The 20,212-nt window shown below is 42.5% G+C and overlaps 1 protein-coding gene across 2 annotated transcripts in view; it reads left to right on the top strand.

The window, feature by feature from the left end:
* Positions 1-20,212, top strand: part of LOC140198137 (uncharacterized) — a 204,226-nt gene that overhangs the window by 63,499 nt on the left and 120,515 nt on the right. For both annotated transcript variants that reach the window (XM_072259095.1, XM_072259096.1), the window contains exons 5-8: positions 4,671-4,931; positions 5,949-6,065; positions 12,046-12,147; positions 14,969-15,082. In XM_072259095.1, coding sequence (XP_072115196.1) covers positions 4,671-4,931; positions 5,949-6,065; positions 12,046-12,147; positions 14,969-15,082 — 594 coding nt within the window. The remainder of the gene's footprint in view (positions 1-4,670; positions 4,932-5,948; positions 6,066-12,045; positions 12,148-14,968; positions 15,083-20,212) is intronic.

Here is a 20,212-nt window from a genome sequence, read left to right as displayed (position 1 = left end):
GCCTGTTTTCTCTCTCCATCCTTTCTTAAAAAGTGGGATAACATTAGCTACCCTCCAATCCGCCGGAACTGATACTGAATGTATAGAATATTGGAAAATGATTACCAATGCGTCCACGATTTCTGGAGCCACCTCCTTAGGTACCCTGGGTTGCAGACCATCAGGCCCTGGGGAATTATCAGCCTTCAGTCTCATCATTTTACCCAACACCATTTTCTGCCTGATGCGAGTTTCCTTCAGAATAGGAATAAGGAACCTTGGTTCTCAAGGGATATTGCAACTCTGGTAAAGAAGAAGAGAGAGTTGTATGACATGTATAGGAAACAGGGAGTAAATAAAGTGTTTGAGGAATATAAAAAGTACAAGAAAATACTTAAGAAGGAAGCGGTGACAAGTGGGGTACCGCAAGGCTCAGTGCTGGGACCCCAGTTGTTTACAATATATATTAATGACTTGGATGAGGGAATTAAATGCAGCATCTCCAAGTTTGCGGATGACACGAAGCTGGGTGGCAGTGTTAGCTGTGAGGAGGATGCTAAGAGGATGCAGAGTGACTTGGATAGGTTGGATGAGTGGGCAAATTCATGGCAGATGCAATTTAATGTGGATAAATGTAAAGTTATCCACTTTGGTGGCAAAAATAGGAAAACAGATTATTATCTAAATGGTGGCCGATTAGGAAAAGGGGAGGTGCAACGAGACCTGGGTGTCATTGTGCACCAGTCATTGAAAGTGGGCATGCAGGTACAGCAGGCGGTGAAAAAGGCGAATGGTATGCTGGCATTTATAGCGAGAGGATTTGAGTACAGGAGCAGGGAGGTACTACTGCAGTTGTACAAGGCCTTGGTGAGACTACACCTGGAGTATTGTGTGCAGTTTTGGTCCCCTAATCTGAGGAAGGACATCCTTGCCATAGAGGGAGTACAAAGAAGGTTCACCAGATTGATTCCTGGGATGGCAGGACTTTCATATGAAGAAAGACTGGGTGAACTGGGCTTGTACTCATTGGAATTTAGAAGATTGAGGGGGGATCTGATTGAAACGTATAAAATCCTAAAGGGATTGGACAGGCTAGATGCAGGAAGATTGTTCCCGATGTTGGGGAAGTCCAGAATGAGGGGTCACGGTTTGAGGATAAAGGGGAAGCCTTTTAGGACTGAGATTAGGAAAAACTTCTTCACACAGAGAGTGGTGAATCTGTGGAATTCTCTGCCACAGGAAACAGTTGAGGCCAGTTCATTGGCTATATTTAAGAGGGAGTTAGATATGGCCCTTATGGCTACGGGGATCAGGGGGTATGGAGGGAAGGCTGGGGCGGGATTCTGAGTTGGATGATCAGCCACGATCATAATAAATGGCGGTGCAGGCTCGAAGGGCCGAATGGCCTACTCCTGCACCTATTTCTATGTTTCTATGTTTCTATGAAATAAGGAGGGCTAACAGAAGACACGAGGTTGCTTGGCAGTCAAAGTGAAGGATAATCCAAAGAGCTTTTACAGGTATATTAAGAGTAAAAGGATTGTAAAGGATAAAATTGGTCCTCTTGAAGATCAGAGTGGCCGGCTATGTGCAGAAACGGAAGAAATGGATGAGATCTTAAATGGGTTTTTTGCGTCTGTATTTACTAAGGAAACTGGCATGTAGTCTATGGACTTAAGGGGAACAAGTAGTGAGATCATGGAAACTGTACAGATTGAAAAGGAGGAGGTGCTTGCTGTCTTGAGGAAAATTAAAGTGGATAAGTCCCCAGGACCTGACAGAGTGTCCCCTCAGACCTTGAAGGAGACTAGTGTTGAAATTGCAAGGGCCCTGGCAGATATATTTAAAATGTCGGTATCTACGCGTGAGGCGCCGGAGGATTGGAGAGTGGCTCATATTGTTCCCTTGTTTAAAAAAGGATCAAAATGTAATCCGGGAAATTATAGGCCATTAATTTGACGTTGGTGGTGGGTAAGTTGTTGGAGGGAGTACTAAGAGACAGAATCTACAAGCATTTGGATGGACAGGGACTTATTAGGGAGAGTCAACATGGCTTTGTGTGTGGTAGGTCATGTTTGACCAATCTATTGGAGTTTTTCGAGGAGGTTACCAGGAAAGTGGATGAAGGGAAGGCAGTGGATGTTGTCTACATGGACTTCAGTAAGGCCTTTGACAAGGTCCTGCATGGGAGGTTAGTTAGGAAAATTCAGTCGCTAGTTATACATGGAGAGGTGGTAAATTGTGTTACGCATTGGCTCAATGGAAGAAGCCAAAGAGTGGTAGTAGAGAATTGCTTCTCAGAGTGGAGGACTGTGACTAGTGGTGTGCCACAGGGATCAGTGCTGGGTCCATTGTTATTTGTCATCTATATCAATGATCTGGATGATAATGTGGCAAATTAGATCAGCAAATTTGCTGATGATACAAAGATTGGAGGTGTAGTAGACAGTGAGGAAGGTTTTCAGAGCCTGCAGAGGGACTTGGACCAGCTGGAAAAATGGGCTGAAAAGTGGCAGATGGAGTTTAATACAGACAAGTGTGAGGTATTGCACTTTGGAAGGACAAACCAAGGTAGAACATACATGGTAAATGGTAAGGCACTGAGGAGTGCAGTAGAACAGAAGGATCTGGGAATAGAGATACAAAATTCCCTAAAAGTGGCGTCACAGGTAGATAGGGTGGTAAAGAGAGCTTTTGGTACATTGGTCTTTATGAATGAAAGTATTGAGTATAAGAGCTGGAATGTTATGATGAGGTTGTATAAGGCATTGCTGAGGCCGAATCTGGAGTATTGTGTTCAGTTTTGGTCACCGAATTACAGGAAGGATATTAATAAGGTTGAAAGAGTGCAGGGAAGGTTTACAAGGATGTTGCCGGGACTTGAGAAACTCAGTTACAGAGAAGGGTTGAATAGGTTAGGACTTTATCAAATCCCCTCTCATTCTTCTATGGTCCAGGGAATAGAGGTATATAAAATTATGATAGGTATAGATAGAGTGAATGCAAGCAGGCTTTTTCCACTGAGGCAAGGGGAGAAAAAAACCAGAGGACATGGGTTAAGGGTGAGGGGGCAAAAGTTTAAAGGGAACATTGGGGGGAGGCTTCTTCACACAGAGAGTGGTGGGAGTATGGAATGAGCTACCAGATGAGGTGGTAAATGCAGGTTCTTTTTTAACACTTAAGAATAAATTGGGCAGATACATGAGTGGGAGGTGTATGGAGGGATATAGTCCATGTGCAGGTCAGTGGGACTAGGCAGAAAATAGTTCGGCACAGCCAAGAAGGGCCAAAAGGCCTTTTTCTGTGCTGTAGTTTTTCTGTGGTTTCTATGGAAGATTTCCCTTCACAGCTCCTTCAATTGTCACACCTCGGCTGACCTCGAACGTTAACTTGGGCTCTGACTTCACTTGTCAGCTATGGTAGTGTCCCTCATCCATTCTGATTTCGAATATATCTGCCTTGCACTTCCCTCATTTTCACAGATACTCTAGCCATTACTGCTCTGCTGTCCTTTGTACTAGTGTCCCTTCCAGTCAATTTTGGCCAGTTCCCCTTAAGGGAGGAAGAGGCAAAAGAAAGGATGCTGTAGTCCAGTTTGGCTAACCTCAGTGGTTGGGAACGTGTTGAAGTCTATTATTAAGGATGAGGTTTCGAGGTATTTGGAGACTAATGGTAAAATAGGTCAAAGTCAGCATGGATTCTGTGAAGGGAAATCTTCCCTGATAATTTTGTTCAAGCTCCTCGAGGAAGTAACAAGCAATGTGGATAAAGGAGAGGCAGTGGATGTCATTTGCTTGGATTTTCAGAAGGCATTTGATAAGCAACCACAAATGAGGCTGTTTAACATGATAAAATCCTATCGTGTTACAGGAAGGATTCAGCAATGGATAGCAGAATGGCTGGGAGGCAGGGGGCAGCGAGTGGGGAAAAAGGGGACTTTTCTGGTTGGCTGCCAGTGATGAGTGGTGTTCCTGGGGGTGGCGGGGGAGGGTCGGTATTGGGACTGCTACTTTTCACATTGTTTGTCAGTGATTTAGATAATGGATTGATGGCTTTGTGACAAAGTATGCAGATAATACGAAGATCGTTGGAGGGTTAGGTAGTGCTGAAAAAGCAATGTGCAGCAGGACTTTGACAATTGGAAGAATGCGTAAAAAAGTGGCAGATGGAATACAGTGTTTGGAAATGTATGATAATGCATGTTGGTAAAAGGAACAATAGTGCAGACTATTATCTAAACAGGGAGAAGTTTCAAACATCACTTCCTGAGCCTCTCATTCATCTGTACCATTATCCTATTCCTGCTCTGACTGGCACGTCTATGAACTTGCAAATGAACATTTAAAACAGAGATGAAACAGTTTTGAGTTTTTGCTTCCACAGCTTTGAAGAAGATCATTTGGAATCTTTGAATATTTTTGAGGCAGAGGTAGATGGATCCTGGATAAACAGAAAGGTGAACTGTTATCGTGGGAGATGGGAATATCTACCATCAGGTTCGCTGTGATCTTGTACAATGACAGAGCAGGGTCGAGGTTTAAATGGCTTTTATTTCCATTGTTGTGCATATATTTGATGTGTTGAACCGACTGTACTTTCGTACCTTTGTTCATATCGGGTGCAATGTCACATGGTAAGATTGCATTCTACATCAAGATAGGAATATCATGGTTTCGTATTCTCTCCTTTAGATGAGCTGTCAGAAGGTTCCATATTTACCAACGTTGAATCACTGGGTTTGACGGTCAAGCTCACCTGTGATGTCATTGGAGATTCGAATGTGTATCGGTGGCAAAAGAATGGAGGGGAAATCTCCCAGCGTCACCAACTAACAGATGAAAACAGTACACTTGTTATCCCAAGCGCTTCATTTGAAGACTGTGGAGTGTACGCCTGTATCACAACCAATCCTGTCAGCTCCATCCAGACAAACTACACCTTAATGTTGGGAGGTGAGCTTCATTCATGAATGACATTTTGCAGTTAGCATTTAGACCATATGGATGGCCTATTGAATACAGCCGATGCAAATCAGTGCAGTAGCAGAGAGAGGCAAAAGCTGAATTAATTGGGTTCACGGAATCACAGAATAGCTATCGCAGAGAAGAAAGTCATTCAGCCATTTAAGAATAGATTGGTTTGATCACCCAGCAAACAACTGAATCCTGTTGCTCTGTCCTCTCCCCATAGCTCTGTAAATTCTTTCTTTCAGTTACTTATCCAGACCTCATATGAAATTACAGTTGAATATCCCTTCACTATTCCTGACAATGAACTCTAGACCCTGTCCACTACGGTGCATAAAAAAAATCCCCAAGATATTATTTGTTCTTCTCCCGAAGGGCCTGTATTGTGCTGTAGGTTTTCACTTGGACTTTCTTCCTCTTTATGCCTTTTTTATCATGAAGGCAAAGATCCTATCTTTGTCAAACTACTTTTGTAACCCTTTCTACAAATCTCTTGTTGGTGTAACCCTTTTAGAATTGGCTCCTTTGTATGCTCTTCTCATTCTTCCGACTCTTGGGATGGGATAAATAGGCAGATAATGCACTTCACCGATCAATTAGAACAAACTGCCCACATGTGCATTTGTGTAGCAGCCCCTAACATCAGCTGGAAAGTAGCACCAGAGTGTGTGGTGACACTTGCAGTCTGCCCTGCCCTCAGCACATCCTCAGGTTGTGTTGGTTGTTAACACAAACAATACATTTCATTGTATGTTGTGATATAGATCTGACAAATAAATGAATCTGAATAATCCATTCTTGACTGGTATAACGATGCATTGTGATTAATGATTCTCAGAGTAGAGTCATTTGGTGTCAGCCTGGGTCACAGATCAGTGAGATTAGACCGGGGTTGGAACATTCCCTTCTCAGCAGGAAATTATGGAACATTATGGTTTTTGCATCGTTTGTCATTCACTGCCCAATAGATGTTTAATGATTTGAATTTAATTTGAATTTTAGGGCTTTCCCTCAAGGACATTATAATGATTGCTGTATTGACAGCAGGACAGGTGATTTCTGCACCATCTCTTCATTCAGCCATATTGCCGGACCAGTGGAGGTGGAAAACCCTCAGAGGTATCTGTCATTGATTAATTTGCTCTTCAATGAACTTTCAGGCACCACCCAGTAAACCTGAATGAACTTTAAAATAAACAAGGGAAAATGTGGGAAATCAATTCACCACTAACAACTTTGCCCCCACTTCCCCTCTGTCACTGTGACCTGTGGGGTGAAATTGCCCATTTTGTCCCAGTTTTGAAGTGCTTTGCAGTGACACGGAATACCTGAAACAGTCCTGGAGTCACTTCTGACCAAACTGCACAAGATATTTGGGAGAAGTGGCCATGAAAAGTGTTGTCTTCATTCACTCATGTTTTCACCAAGTCTGTTTAGGGGTGGGACTGAGGGAAAGATGCCCTTTCATCCTGATGGTGGCTGTGCCTTTGGAAACAAGGACCTCTTTCACATATGCGGCAGAGTTGTGAAAGGAGTTCTCCTCTCCATCTAGTGTCAGGGGGTTTGAGCAGTTGTATCTCAGACCTGCTGGTGAGTGTACAGTACATGTGGCTCTTTCTTTCAGATTCAGTGGCAATTTCTCTTGGGTGTTTGTAAAAGTTTATTTTCAAAGAACCTCTCTTTCCAATGTAGTTTTCCACATGGAACACCTCTGTCTCCCAGAACCAAAGAAGATGCAACACTTGCTTTATTACCTCTTCCCTTTCCCCATTCCTGGCACACATATAACCCCTCCAGGTAAAGCAGTGAGTGACTTGTACTGAAAATTCTGTGTCGTCACAGCAGTTTCCTGCACATTGGAGAAACCATTGCAGGTTGTATGACCACTTTGCAGAACACCAAGGATAACAGTGAGCTTCCAGTTGCCCATCACTTTAGTTTTCTCTCTGATTTCCCGTCTTTAATCTCTTCTCCAGTTCCAGCAAAGCCCATTGAGGAGCAGCATCCCTTATTCCACACTGAGTCCCAAGAGCTGCAATAATGAATTCATCAATTTCAGATAACCAGCCATTACAGTTTATGTTAGAACTGACCACTTCTGACACAAGATCAGAGTGTCTAACCATAACTCTGTTTTCCACTCTCCACAAATACAGAAATGGAAATCTAGGATTCTTTTTTCTTCCAGATTTCCAGCAACTACAGTGTATTGTACACCATTGTTTTTCTTTCTCTCTTGTATTTCTCAGGATTTCTCTCACTCCTCTCTGTGACTAGAAACATCAAGTCTCTACACAAATGCTGTTTGTACTGCTGAGTACCTACAGCATTTTCTATGATACACTCAGTTATTCCTTGTACCTAATAAAGTGGCCACTGAGTGTGTGTTCATGGTCTTCTGCTGCTGTAGCCCATCCACTTCAAGGTTCAATATGTTGTCTGTCAGAGATGTTCTCTTGCACACCGCTGTTATAACACGTGGTTAGTTGAATTACTGTCACCTTCCTGTCAGCTTGATACAGTCTGGCCATTCTCTGACAAAACATTTTCAGCCTCAGAACTGTCACTCACTGGATGTTTTATTTTGCATTTTGGACCATTCTCTGTAAACTCTAGAGACTGTTGTGCATGACAATCTCAAGAGATCAGCAGTTTCTGAGATACTCAATCCACCACATCTGGCACCAACAATCATTCCACAGTCAAAGTCACTTGGATCACATTTCTGTCCTATTCTAGTGTTTGGTCTGAACAACAGTTGAACCTCATGACAATGTTTGCATGTTATTATGCATTGAGTTACTGCCACATGATTGGCTGATTAGATATTCACATTAATGAGCAGGTATACAGGTGTACCTAATAAAGTGGCCACTGATTGTATTTCAGATTCTCAACACGTGGGGGTTTCCAGTCACTATATTGTCTCGGACATACTCAAGGCATTGTGTTCAGCTCCAGTCACCAGGCAACCGGATGGATTTGAATTACCAGACAGTGACGTTGCCATGGCTGAGCTGCAGGATTTTGCTTTTATTTAAATGCAGAGAGGTGACAATGGGAGATTCCAAAGTCGGAGGATCAATATCTGAGGAGAAGGAACCATTAACAATGTCAGTTAACATTTGCCCTGGAAGAGGAGTTGGAGTGAATAAGATTAATTGAACAAGAAGGGGCAGGATTAGAATGGGGATGGTACATCAAAGTTGAAAGTACATTTATTATCAAAGTATGTATATGATATACAACATTGAGATCTGTCTCCTTACAGGCAGCCACAAAACAAAGGAACACAACAGAACCCATTAAAAAGAAGACTGTCAAACACCCTATGTGTAGAAAAAAATGCAAACAATAAAATTAAACAAATAATATTCAGAACTGAAGTTGATGAAAGTGAGTCCACAGACACGAAGGCTGACACAGACACATAGTGGCTTTGTAGATAAACTGAAATTAGAACTGAGATGGGACAGAATCCAGTGAGAGAGAGATGCAATTTCAACACCAGGGCAACAGGAACATTTGGCAACATCGATCCAGTGGGCAAAGGGATGGGTGGGAACCACAGAGGCAGGTGGACAGTCTCAGTCACACCCATCGATGGGCATCTATCATGTTGTTGGAAGCAAAATTTCAGAGACAGGAGTAAATCAGGGATTATTCTTGCAATTTTGGTTAAACTTTGAACAAATAATTTAATGATTGGGAGGAAGATCGATGATGCTGAATCAGGTGCAGCTGGGTCTGATGGTTTAAAACAGTTCTCACGCAGCTACTGTGCTATACAAAATGCAAACCAGCCACAGCCCTGCAGACCTGTGCACCATGCTGCCTTCATCTTATGAGAGACAGCGCACCACAAGAACAAGTTTATCTATGCCTGCTCATGCTGTTTCTATTCCTGATGCGAGAACCTGCACACTGAATAGAAGCTAGCTTCACTGTGCTATCAGAATTTGGAACAGCCTTCCAGATGCTGTGGTTGGAAACATCTGCAACGATGGGGTCCAAGCCTTCAAGAGTTGAGTGCACAAACACCTATCATCTCTGGGAGGGAAGTCACAGGCTTCTTCATAAGCTATCATGAAAGGGACCAGGATGGCAATGCTTGGTTGTTGGTAGGTAGGGTTAATACCTGACTTTCAAGAGCACTTGTGAGTTATGTTCTGGCTGGACTTAGTCTTTAGGCTGCTGGAGAACAGTGCAGAAAGAACAGGTGCTGTTTTCTCCCGGTAGGGATTAGTTTTTAGTTCCAAGTGCTCCTGCCACGTTTTGTCACCCTGCAACCTTATCCTTCAATCTCTTTGAATTATGGAGGACAGTATGTGTATAATTGTCTCTCTCTAGCAGACCTCATCATCATCATTCCTACTATTGTTCAACGTTTCTTAATTGTACACATGATTTTTTTTTGTTCTATCGCTGAGCAGTAGTGAACCATTTTATTGGCCTATCAGAGTTCTCTTTGAGAACTAGTTGACTTGATCAGCATTTATGATCTGGCTATTGGTCATGATTGCACTTAATTTTTTTTAAAAAAGGACATTTACTGTTAAGTCTTTTACATTTGGGGAGATAATAGACAATAGGTACAGGAGTAGGCCATTCAGCCCTTTGAGCCAGCACCACCATTCACTGTGATCATGGCTGATAATCCACTATCAGTATCCAGTTCCTGCCTTATCCCCATAACCTTTGATTCCACTATCTTTAAGAGCTCTATCCATCTCTTTTTTGAAAGCATCCAGAGACTTGGCCTCCTCAGCCTTTAGGGACAGAGCATTCCATATATCCACCACTCTCTGGCTGAAAAAGTTTTTCCTCAACTCCGTTCTAAATGGCCTACCCCTAATTCTTAAACTGTGGCCTCTGGTTCTGGACTCACCCATCAACAGGAACATGCTTCCTGCCTGCAGCGTGTCCAATCCCTAATAATCTTATATGTTTCAGTAAGATCCCCTCTCAGCCTTCTAAATTCCAGAGTACACAAGCCCAGTCGCTCCAATCTTCGACATATGACAGTCCTTGTGAACCTATGCTGCACTCCCTCAAAAGCAAGAATATCCTTCCTCAAATTTGGAGACCAAAACTGCACACAGTACTCCAGGTGTGGTCTCACCAGGGCCCTGTACAGCTGCAGAAGGACCTCTTTGCTCTTATACTCAATTCCCCTTGTTATTAAGGCCAGCATGCCATTAGCTTTTTTCACTGCCTGCTGTACTTGCATACTTGCTTTCAGTGACTGATGTACAAGAACGTGTAGATCTCGTTGTGCTTCCCCTTTTCCTAACTTGACTCCATTTAGATAATAATCTGCCTTCCTGTTCTTACCACCAAAGTCGATAACCTCACATTTATCCACATTCAACTGCACCCGCCATGCATCTGCCCACTCACCCAGCCTGTCCAAGGCACCCTGCATTCTCATAACATCCTCCTCACATTTCACACTGCCCCCCAGCTTTTTGTCATCGGCAAATCTGCTAATGTTACTTTTAATTCCCTCATCTAAATCATTAATATATATTGTAAACAGCTGCGGTCCCAGCACTGAACCCTACAGTACCCCACTGGTCACGGCCTGCCATTCCGAAAGGGACCCGTTAATCGCTACTCTTTGTTTTCTGTCAGCCAGCCAATTTTCAATCCATGTCAGTACTCTGTCCCCAATACCATGTGCCTTAATTTTGCCCACTAATCTCCTCTGTGGGACTTTTTCAAAGGCTTTCTGAAAGTCCAGGTACACTACATCAACTGGCTCTCCCTTGTCCATTTTCATAGTTACATCCTCAAAAAATTCCAGAAGATTAGTCAAGCACGATTTCCCCTTCATAAATCCATGCTGACTCGGACCAATCCTGTTACTACTATCCAGATGTGCCGTAATTTCATCTTTTATAATTGACTCCAGCATCTTTCCCACCACCGACATCAGGCTAACCGGTCTATAATTCCCTGTTTTCTCTCTTCCTCCCTTCTTGAAGAGAGGGACAACATTAGCCACTCTCCAATCCACAGAAACTGATCCTGAATCTATAGAACATTGGAAAATGATTACCAATGCGTCCACAATTTCTAAAGCTACCTCCTTAAGTACCCTGGGATGCAGACAATCAGGTTCCAGGGATTTATCAGCCTTCAGACCCAACAGCCTATCCGACACCATTTCCTGCCTAATATAAATTTCCTTCAATTCATCCATTTCCCTAGGTCTTTTGGCCACTATTACATCTGGGAGATTGTTTGTGTCTTCCCTAGTGAAGACAGATCCAAAGTACCTGTTCAACTCGTCTGCTATTTCCTTGTTCCCCATAATAAATTCACCCGCTTCTGTCTTCAAGGGCCCAATTTTGGTCTTAACTGTTTTTTTCCTTTTCACATACCTAAAGAAGCCTTTACTATCCTCCTTTACATTCTTGGCTACTTTACCTTTGTACCTCATTTTTTCTCCACGTATTGCCTTTTTAGTTACCTTCTGTTGCTCTTTAAAAGTTTCCCAATCCTCCGGCTTCCCACTTGTCTTTGCTATGTTATACTTCTTCTCTTTTATTTTTATACTCTCCATTACTTCCCTTGTCAGCCACGGCCTCCCCTTACTACCCTTAGGATCTTTCTTCCTCTTTGGAACGAACTGATCCTGCACCTTCCGCATTATTCCCAGAAACACTTGCCATTGCTGTTCCACTGTCATCCCTGCTAGGGTATTGTTCCATTGAACTTTGGCCAGCTCCTTCCTCATAGCACCATAGTTTCCTTTGTTCAACTGTAATACTGGCACTTCCGAATTTCCCTTCTCCCTCTCAAATTGTAGATTAAAACAATCATATTATGGTCACTACCTCCAAATGGCTCCTTTACCTCGAGGTCCCTGATCAAATCCGGTTCATTGCACAACACTAAATCTAGAATTGAGATGAGATGGAGTGTTTGCCATTGGTAACAACTGGGGTGAGAGAGTAACAGTTAAAGTGGGTCAATGGTGGGATTGTGATTGCTCCCTGGGGAGCTAGCATTGATTGATGTCCAGAATGGCCTCCAATGTCATAATCACTGTGCATTGTTAATGGCTTTCATATTTTTTTTTATTTCTCCACAGGACGTCTGGGATACAGATTTTATTTTCTAAGCCTGTGGATCTGTAATACTTTGTCACTTATCGCCATGTACATTGTGATAATGTATTGGTTTGTGGTTGCAGGTACGTGACCAATACTCTTATGATTCACAATTGTTTAATTCAAAGTTGCTTAATATATTTTCCTTGTACACAAATGTTAAGGAGAACAGAGTAATTATTATTCTGGAATGATGCAGCTAAATAATATTTTAATAATAATAATGATGATATTCTCTTCAGAACTCGTGGTACTGAGGTGAAGACAGATCAACCCTAATCCCGAGGGGCTGCTGATGTGCTGGATTTGATTGAGGTTTAAATGATATCACAGTGTCAGCACACAGAGACCAGTAGTTTATTGTCTCTGGGTTAGTTTCCTGGAGTCTCTGCCCAGTTACCATCATAAGAAATTCCAGTGGGACGCTCAATATCACCCTCTCAGGACAAGCTGAGGGGAGTAACTACAGGACCCACGTAGCGTAAACCAGTGCGACGGAAGTGTTGCATTTTCAGAAGTCTGGTCTTGGCCATTTAAACAAGTGACGGGGATTTCAGACGGTGTTACTGAGGCTACATTTACTCACTGAGAGGAGACCATGGCGGGTAGTCAGGAGCATCTCCAAGTTCCAGTCTAATGACACTGCAGTTTCCCGACAGGAGGATGTTGCACAGGGAATGACATCACCAGTGTTGGGGATGTGGAAACCCCATTAGGGTGTGAGGATGACCACTGTACACAGCACACTATTGAATTTCTGTGGAGGGCATTTCCACTCTGGAAAAAGTAAAACACTGAATCAGAACGGTGCTTTGTAAGGGAATTTCTGTGGTAACGTTTCTCAGTCCCAACGTGTGGAAGTAGCTTCTATGTACCATTAATACCTTGAAAACTCCAATTACACCTGAGTAAACTGCAGGGAATGCAGTTCTAATCTGTGTAATCTCTCATAATTTAACACTCCAGTACACCTCTGCCTTTGGATGAGACATGAAACCAAGCAACCATTTATGTTCCCTGGGAGAACATAATGGATCACCTGGTGCTATTTCCTAAAGAGCAACAAAGTTCTCACCAGTATCGAAGAAAACAATTCTCACAACCAGCATCACTAAAGCAGATTTAGCTTGGTTGTCAGAGGCAGAGGTGGCAATGGCTGACAAATAGTGTACTGCAGTGATTGGTGCTCGGTCCCCTGTTGTTTGTCATTCACGTTAATGATTTGGACAAAAATGTAAGTGACACGATCAGTAAATCCATGGACAACAGCAAAATTGGTGCGATAGTGGACAGTGAAGAAAGTTATTGTCTAAGTATAGAACAAGACCAAGATCATCTGTGTCAGTGGGCATAGGAATGGCAGATGGTAATTAACTTAGGATGCTTGCCTTCATCGGTAGGGCATTGAGTACAAGGTTGGGACGTCACGTTACAACTGTACTATCTTTAGTCAGGCCACACCTGGAGTATTCTGTTCCAATCTTGCAGACATAAATAAATATTACATAAATGAATATTACATAATCAGAATCAGGTTTATTATCACCAGCATGTCGTGAAATTTGTTAACTTAGCAGCGGTAGTTAAATGCAATATATAATATAGAAGAAAATTATAATTGTAATAAATAAATAACTAAATCAATTACAGTATATGTATATTGAATAGATTAAAAATCATGTAAAAAATGAAATATTATATGGTAAAAAAGTGAGTTCGTGTTCAAGGACTCAATGTCCGTTTAGGAATCGGATGACAGAGGGGAAGAAGCTGTTCCTGAATCACTGAGTGTGTGCCTTCAGGCTTCTGTACCTCCTACCTGATGGTAACAATGAGAAAAGGGCATGGCCTGGGAGCTGGAGGTCCTTAATAATGGCGCTGCCTTTCTGAGATACTGCTCCTTGAAGATGTTCTGGGTACTTTGTAGGCTAATACCCAGGATGGATCCGACTAAACTTACAACCCTCTGCGGCTTCTTTCGGTCCTGTGCAGTAGCCTATCCCCACCCCTCATACCAGACAGTGATGTAGCCTGTCAGAATGTGATTAGACTAGAAAGAGTGCAGAAAAGATTCACCAAGATGGTGGGCAGAGTTAAAGTTGATTTTCACAGTGGCTCCCATTCACAGAATTTGTCTGAATTGTTCAGTCTATGTACATCAGTGAATAGATGTGCAGAGTCAAAGCAGCTGTCAGAAACACTCCTGTTTCCTTCCTCTGTTCACCATCTGATGTTCCAACACAAACATCTGGAGTGATGGAGCTGGTGACAGTGACTGACATGTCTGAGTGTTCGATGAATGCCATGTACAGCTTTTTCTTCTCTGATGGACTGTTGACCACATCATGAAATGAGGGAAATTAGGTTGTATTCACACTGACAGCAGCCAGTGAGGTATTTCCACCAGTGAAGAATTGGTATCGAGCTCCAGTTATGAACAGCAGACTGTACGGAAACTGGTCAGAATTGGAATGAAAATTTCAGCAACTTTCTGTGAAATTTATGGGCTTCTCCATAATCAACTGTTGTGGATGTTTTGACAAAGAAACTATGGACCATAATGAGCTCTAAGGTCTGACCATTGGAACCAGAGGGAGCAGCCAGTGCAGAAATTGGCAGCAGGTGACGTGTAAAAACTGGACTGGAGACCCACGTGGAAAATAGATTGGGCACCGTGAATGATTCATTCTTGCCTGACATTGCAGTTCAGTGTCTTGTTAATCTATACAGGGTTTGCTGGTGCAGGTCTGGGTCACAGGTCGGCACACTGGGTGGGAATTGGCAAGTTCCCTTCACTGGGACATCAGTGTAAGAGTTTGGTTGTTGCAACCACTGGAAGTGTTCATTGACATTTCTCTGGAGTTTTGTTACATGTTTGCTTATTTGATTTATTTTTAATTGCAGGCCTTTCACCGCTGGACTTTGTAGTGATTGCTGTGATGATAGTAGGATTGCAGCTTTCTTCAATTTATATCAATTTTCTTCCATCTGTGACCGAGATTTGGGAATTACTGGAAGGTATCTGTCATTGTTTAATACACACTTGGTATGAATTTTCAAGCAAGTGAAATGTGACATATTTTCAAAAGAAAAAGATATCAAATTAAATCTCGTCTGAATTATCAACACCCTGTCCCAACTCTTCCAATCCTATACATTTGGGTGAAGTTGTCCTGTTCATTCCAGTTATGAGCTGATGTTTTGCGGTGACACAGAATGCCTGGAGATATTTGGGAATTGTCTCTGAACTGACTCCGGAGGGTCTTTAATAGAAGGGACCCTGAGAGGGGCTGACTCAATCCATTTGTGTTTCACATTGTGTTCAACTTCAATGTCACACAAAATCAGTTTGGAGCTGAGGACCGAGGGAAAGTTTCCCCCATGATCCTGATAGTGACAAGGTTGGGAAGGGGTAGGACTCGTCTCCCTTGTGTCTCTGTTGGATACTTACAACAACATTTTCATTCAACAGCAGCTTTCAGCTCTGTGGCTTTTACCCCCAAGTTCCTTTCCAGCTTATAAAACATCAAAATATTGTTATTCCTTCCTCATGTCCTCATTCAGGAACTTCCTGGAATTCCACTTCACAATTAAACTTTCAACACAGATTATAGTTCAAGAATAGTTGCAAATCTACATCTCCTGGCATTAATATAATGAAAAGTACTGTGAAGCTTCAGAGGCAAATTGCAAAATAATATGTCAGCAAGTCACAGGGAACAATGATGATGCAGGTGACCCTGGACTGAACATAGAGTTCGGTTTGAAAAGAGGAGCACAAGTGGAGAGTTTCAGACAGAGAGACTCAGAGTTTGGTCTTTGTGGTAAATCAAAGCAAACACACCAGTGGTGGAGTGATGAAGATCAGGAGTTCACACGAAAAGAGTCAGAGAAGTGAAGAAATTTCAAATGCATCTGGACTAAACTGTTGTAGAACTGGGTCAGGGAATGTGAGGTATAAAGATTTAGCAGGTCATGAGAGCACAAATGAGATTTTAATTATTAGGCTTAATAACAGGACACCTAAAACAGTAAACGTCAATATGGTTTAGTGAGAGGGAGATCATGTTTGATCTATTTATTTGCCTCTTTTTGCAGTAATAACGTGCTGTGGGTAAAGGTGGATCTGGTGTGTTTAGATTTCCAGTGAACTTTTACTATGGTGTCATCTCAGAGGTTATCGTGGAGAATGTAAAACAGGAAGAAGACAGTTGGCATAAACCATAGAAACCATAGAAACTACAGCACAGAAACAGGCCTTTTGGCCCTTCTTGGCTGTGCTGAACCATTTTCTGCCTAGTCCCACTGACCTGCAAACAGACCCTATCCCTCCATACACCTCCCATCCATGTATCTGCCCAATTTATTCTTAAGTGTTAAAAAAGAACCCGCATTTACCACCTCGTCTGGCAACTCATTCCATACTCCCACCACTCTCTGTGTGAAGAAGCCCCCCCTAATGTTCCCTTTAAACTTTCCTCCCCCTCACCCTTAACCCATGTCCTCTGGTTTTTTTCTCCCCTTTCCTCAGTGGAAAATGCCTGCTTGCATTCACTCTATCTATACCCATCATAATTTTATATACCTCTATCAAATCACCCCTCATTCTTCTACACTCCAGGGAATAAAGTCCTAACCTATTCAACCTTCCTCTGTAACTGAGTTTCTCAAGTCCCGGCAACATCCTTGTAAACCTTCTCTGCACTCTTTTAACCTTATTTATATCCTTCCTGTAATTTGGTGACCAAGACTGAACACAATACTCCAGATTCGGCCTCACCAATGCCTTATACAACCTCATCATTATATTCCAGCTTTTATACTCAATACTTTGATTAATAAAGGCCAATATACCAAAAGCTCTCTTTACAACCCTATCTACTTGTGACGCCATTTTTAGGGAATATTGTATCTGTATTCCCAGATCCCTCTGTTCTATTGCACTCCTCAGTGCCTTACCATTAACCCTGTATGTTCTACCTTGGTTTGTCCTTCCAACGTGCAATACCTCACACTTGTCTGTATTAAACTCCATTTGCCATTTTTCAGCCCATTTTTCCAGCTGGTCCAAGTCCCTCTGCAGGCTCTGAACACCTTCCTCACTGTCTACTACACCTCCAATCTTTATATCATCAGCAAATTTGCTGATCCAATTTACCACATTATCATCCAGATCATTGATATAGATGACAAATAACAATGGACCCAGCACTGATCCCTGTGGCACACCACTAGTCACAGACCTCCACTCAGAGAAGCAATTCTCTACCAACCACTCTTTGGCTTCTTCCATTGAGCCAATATGTAATCCAATTTACCACCTCTCCATATATACCTAGCGACTGAATTTTCCTAACTAATCTCCCATGTGGGACCTTGTCAAAGGCCTTACTGAAATCCATGTAGACAATATCCACTGCCTTCCCTTCATCCACTTTCCTGGTAACCTCCTCGAAAAACTCCAATAGATTGGTCAAACATGACCTACCACGCACAAAGCCATGTTGACTCTCCCTAATAAGTCCCTGTCTATCCAAATGTTTGTAGATTCTGTCTCTTAGTACTCCCTCCAATAACTTACCTACTACCAACGTTAAACTCACCGGCCTATAATTTCCCGGATTACTTTTCGATCCTTTTTTAAACAACGGAACAACATGAGCCACTCTCCAATCCTCCGGCACTTCACCCATAGACAGCAACATTTTAAATATTTCTGCCAGGGACCCCGCAATTTCAACTCTAGTCTCCTTCAAGGTCCGAGGGAACACTCTGTCAGGTCCCGGGGATTTATCCACTTTAATTTTCCTCAAGACAGCAAGCACCTCCTCCTTTTCAATCTGTACAGTTTCCATGATCTCACTACTTGATTCCCTCAATTCCATAGACTTCATGCCAGTTTCCCTAGTAAATACAAACGCAAAAAACCTATTTATGATCTCCCCCATTTCCTTTGGTTCCGCACATAGCCGACCACTCTGATCTTCAAGAGGACCAATTTTATCCCTTACAATCCTTTTGCTCTTAATATACCTGTAAAAGCTCTTTGGATTATCCTTCACTTTGACTGCCAAGGCAACCTCATGTCTTCTTTTAGCCCTCCTGATTACTTTCTGAAGTATTTTCTTGCACTTCTTATACTCCTCAAGCACCTGATTTACTCCCTGTTTCCTATACATTTCATACAACTCCCTCTTCTTCTTTATCAGAGTTGCAATATCCCTTGAGAACCAAGGTTCCTTATTCCTATTCAATTTGCCTTTAATCCTGACAGGAACATACAAACTCTGCACTCTCAAAATTTCCCCTTTGAAGGCTTCCCACCTACCAATCACATCTTTGCCAGAGAACAACCTGTCCCAATCCACGCTTTTTAGATCCTTTCTCATTTCTTCAAATTTGGCCTTCTTCCAGTTCAGAACCTCAACCCTAGGACCAGATCTATCCTTGTCCATGATCAAATTGAAACTAATGGTGTTATGATCACTGGAACCAAAGTGCTCCCCTACACAGACTTCCATCACTTGCCCTAACTCATTTCCTAACAGGAGATCCAATATTGCATCCCCTCTAGTTGGTCCCTCTATATATTGATTTAGAAAACTTTCCTGAACACATTTTACAAACTCTAAACCATCTAGAATCCTAACAGTATGGGAGTCCCAATTAATGTATGGAAAATTAAAATCCCCTACCACCACAACTTTATGTTTCCTGCAGTTGCCTGCTATCTCTCTGCAGATTTGCTCTTCCAAGTCTCGTTGACTATTGGGTGGTCTGTAATACAATCCCACTAATGTGGCCATACCTTTCCTGTTTCTCAGCTCCACCCACAAGGACTCAGTAGACAAGCCCTCTAATCTGTCCTGCCTGAGCACTGCTGTAATATTTTCCCTAACCATCAATGCTACTGTCCCACCTTTCATTCCTCTGCCTCGATCACATCTGAAACATCGGAACCCTGGAATATTAAGCTGCCAGTCCTGCCCTTCCTGTAGCCAAGTTTCACTAATAGCTACAACATCATAATTCCATGTGTCAATCCACGCCCTCAACTCATCCGCCTTCCCCGCAATACTCCTAGCATTGAAATATATACACCTCAGAAGATTTCTACCACCACTCGCAACCTTTCTATCAGTCTTTTCTGGGTGTCAGGATGTAAAAGTGGGCTGCCACTGTGTTTGGTTCAGGGAACAGAGATTTTCATAATTTTCTGTAATGTTCCTGCTGTGGGAGATGAAGGTACCAATGATATGGTGGTTAAATTTGGCGCAAGCATAAGTAGGAAAGTAAATTGTGATAAGGACATATGGAGGGTCAAAAGTGATGAGAATGGGCAAATCATTGACAAATGGAGTTGTAAGGTGGCAGAATGTGGAATTGTTCATTTTGTCAGGGAAAACGAAGGAGCGTATTATTGAAATAGGGAGAGGCTGCAGATGCAGAGGGAGCTGGGTTTACTGGATATCATTCGCAACTGGCTCAATTTCAGGTTCAGCAAGTAATCAGAAAAGGTAACAGAATGTCACATGTATTGTAGAGTGAACTGACTCTACAAGAGTTAAAATTGTCTTCAGTTAAATAGGACACGTTCAAGTTTATTGTCATCTGACTGTACATAATACAAGCAAATGAAACAAATATTCCTCCAGACCACGGTGCACCCACAAAACACATATCACTCACAGCACAGGAAACAAAATATTACCACAAATACATTAATAAAACACAATTCAGAGTGCATGTAGTGTGCAGCACAGGTAAACAGTAAACAGCTTGCTGAGGGTGAGCAGTTTCAAGTTGCTGGGTGTCAGCATCTCTGAGGATCTATCCTGGACCAACATCTTGATACAATTACAAAGAAGGCACGACAGCTGCTATATTTCTTGAGGAATTTGAGGACAGCTGGTATGTCACCAAAGACACTCACAACTTTCTACCGATGCACTGTGAAGAGCTTTCTAACTGGGTGCTTCACCGTCTGGTGTGAGGGGTCACTGCACAGGGTCGGAATAAGCTGCAGAAAGTTGCAAACTCAGTCAGCTCCATCATGGGCACCAGCCTCCCTGGCATGCAGGACATCTTTTAAAGGCAATGCCTCAAAAAGACAGCATTGACCATTAAGGCCCCCCATCACCCAGAGTA

The sequence above is a fragment of the Mobula birostris genome, chromosome 5 (assembly GCF_030028105.1).
Source record: "Mobula birostris isolate sMobBir1 chromosome 5, sMobBir1.hap1, whole genome shotgun sequence".
NCBI lineage: Eukaryota > Metazoa > Chordata > Chondrichthyes > Myliobatiformes > Myliobatidae > Mobula > Mobula birostris.
Note: the sequence above shows the minus strand (reverse complement) of the source record. Positions and strands in the feature narration are given on the sequence as shown.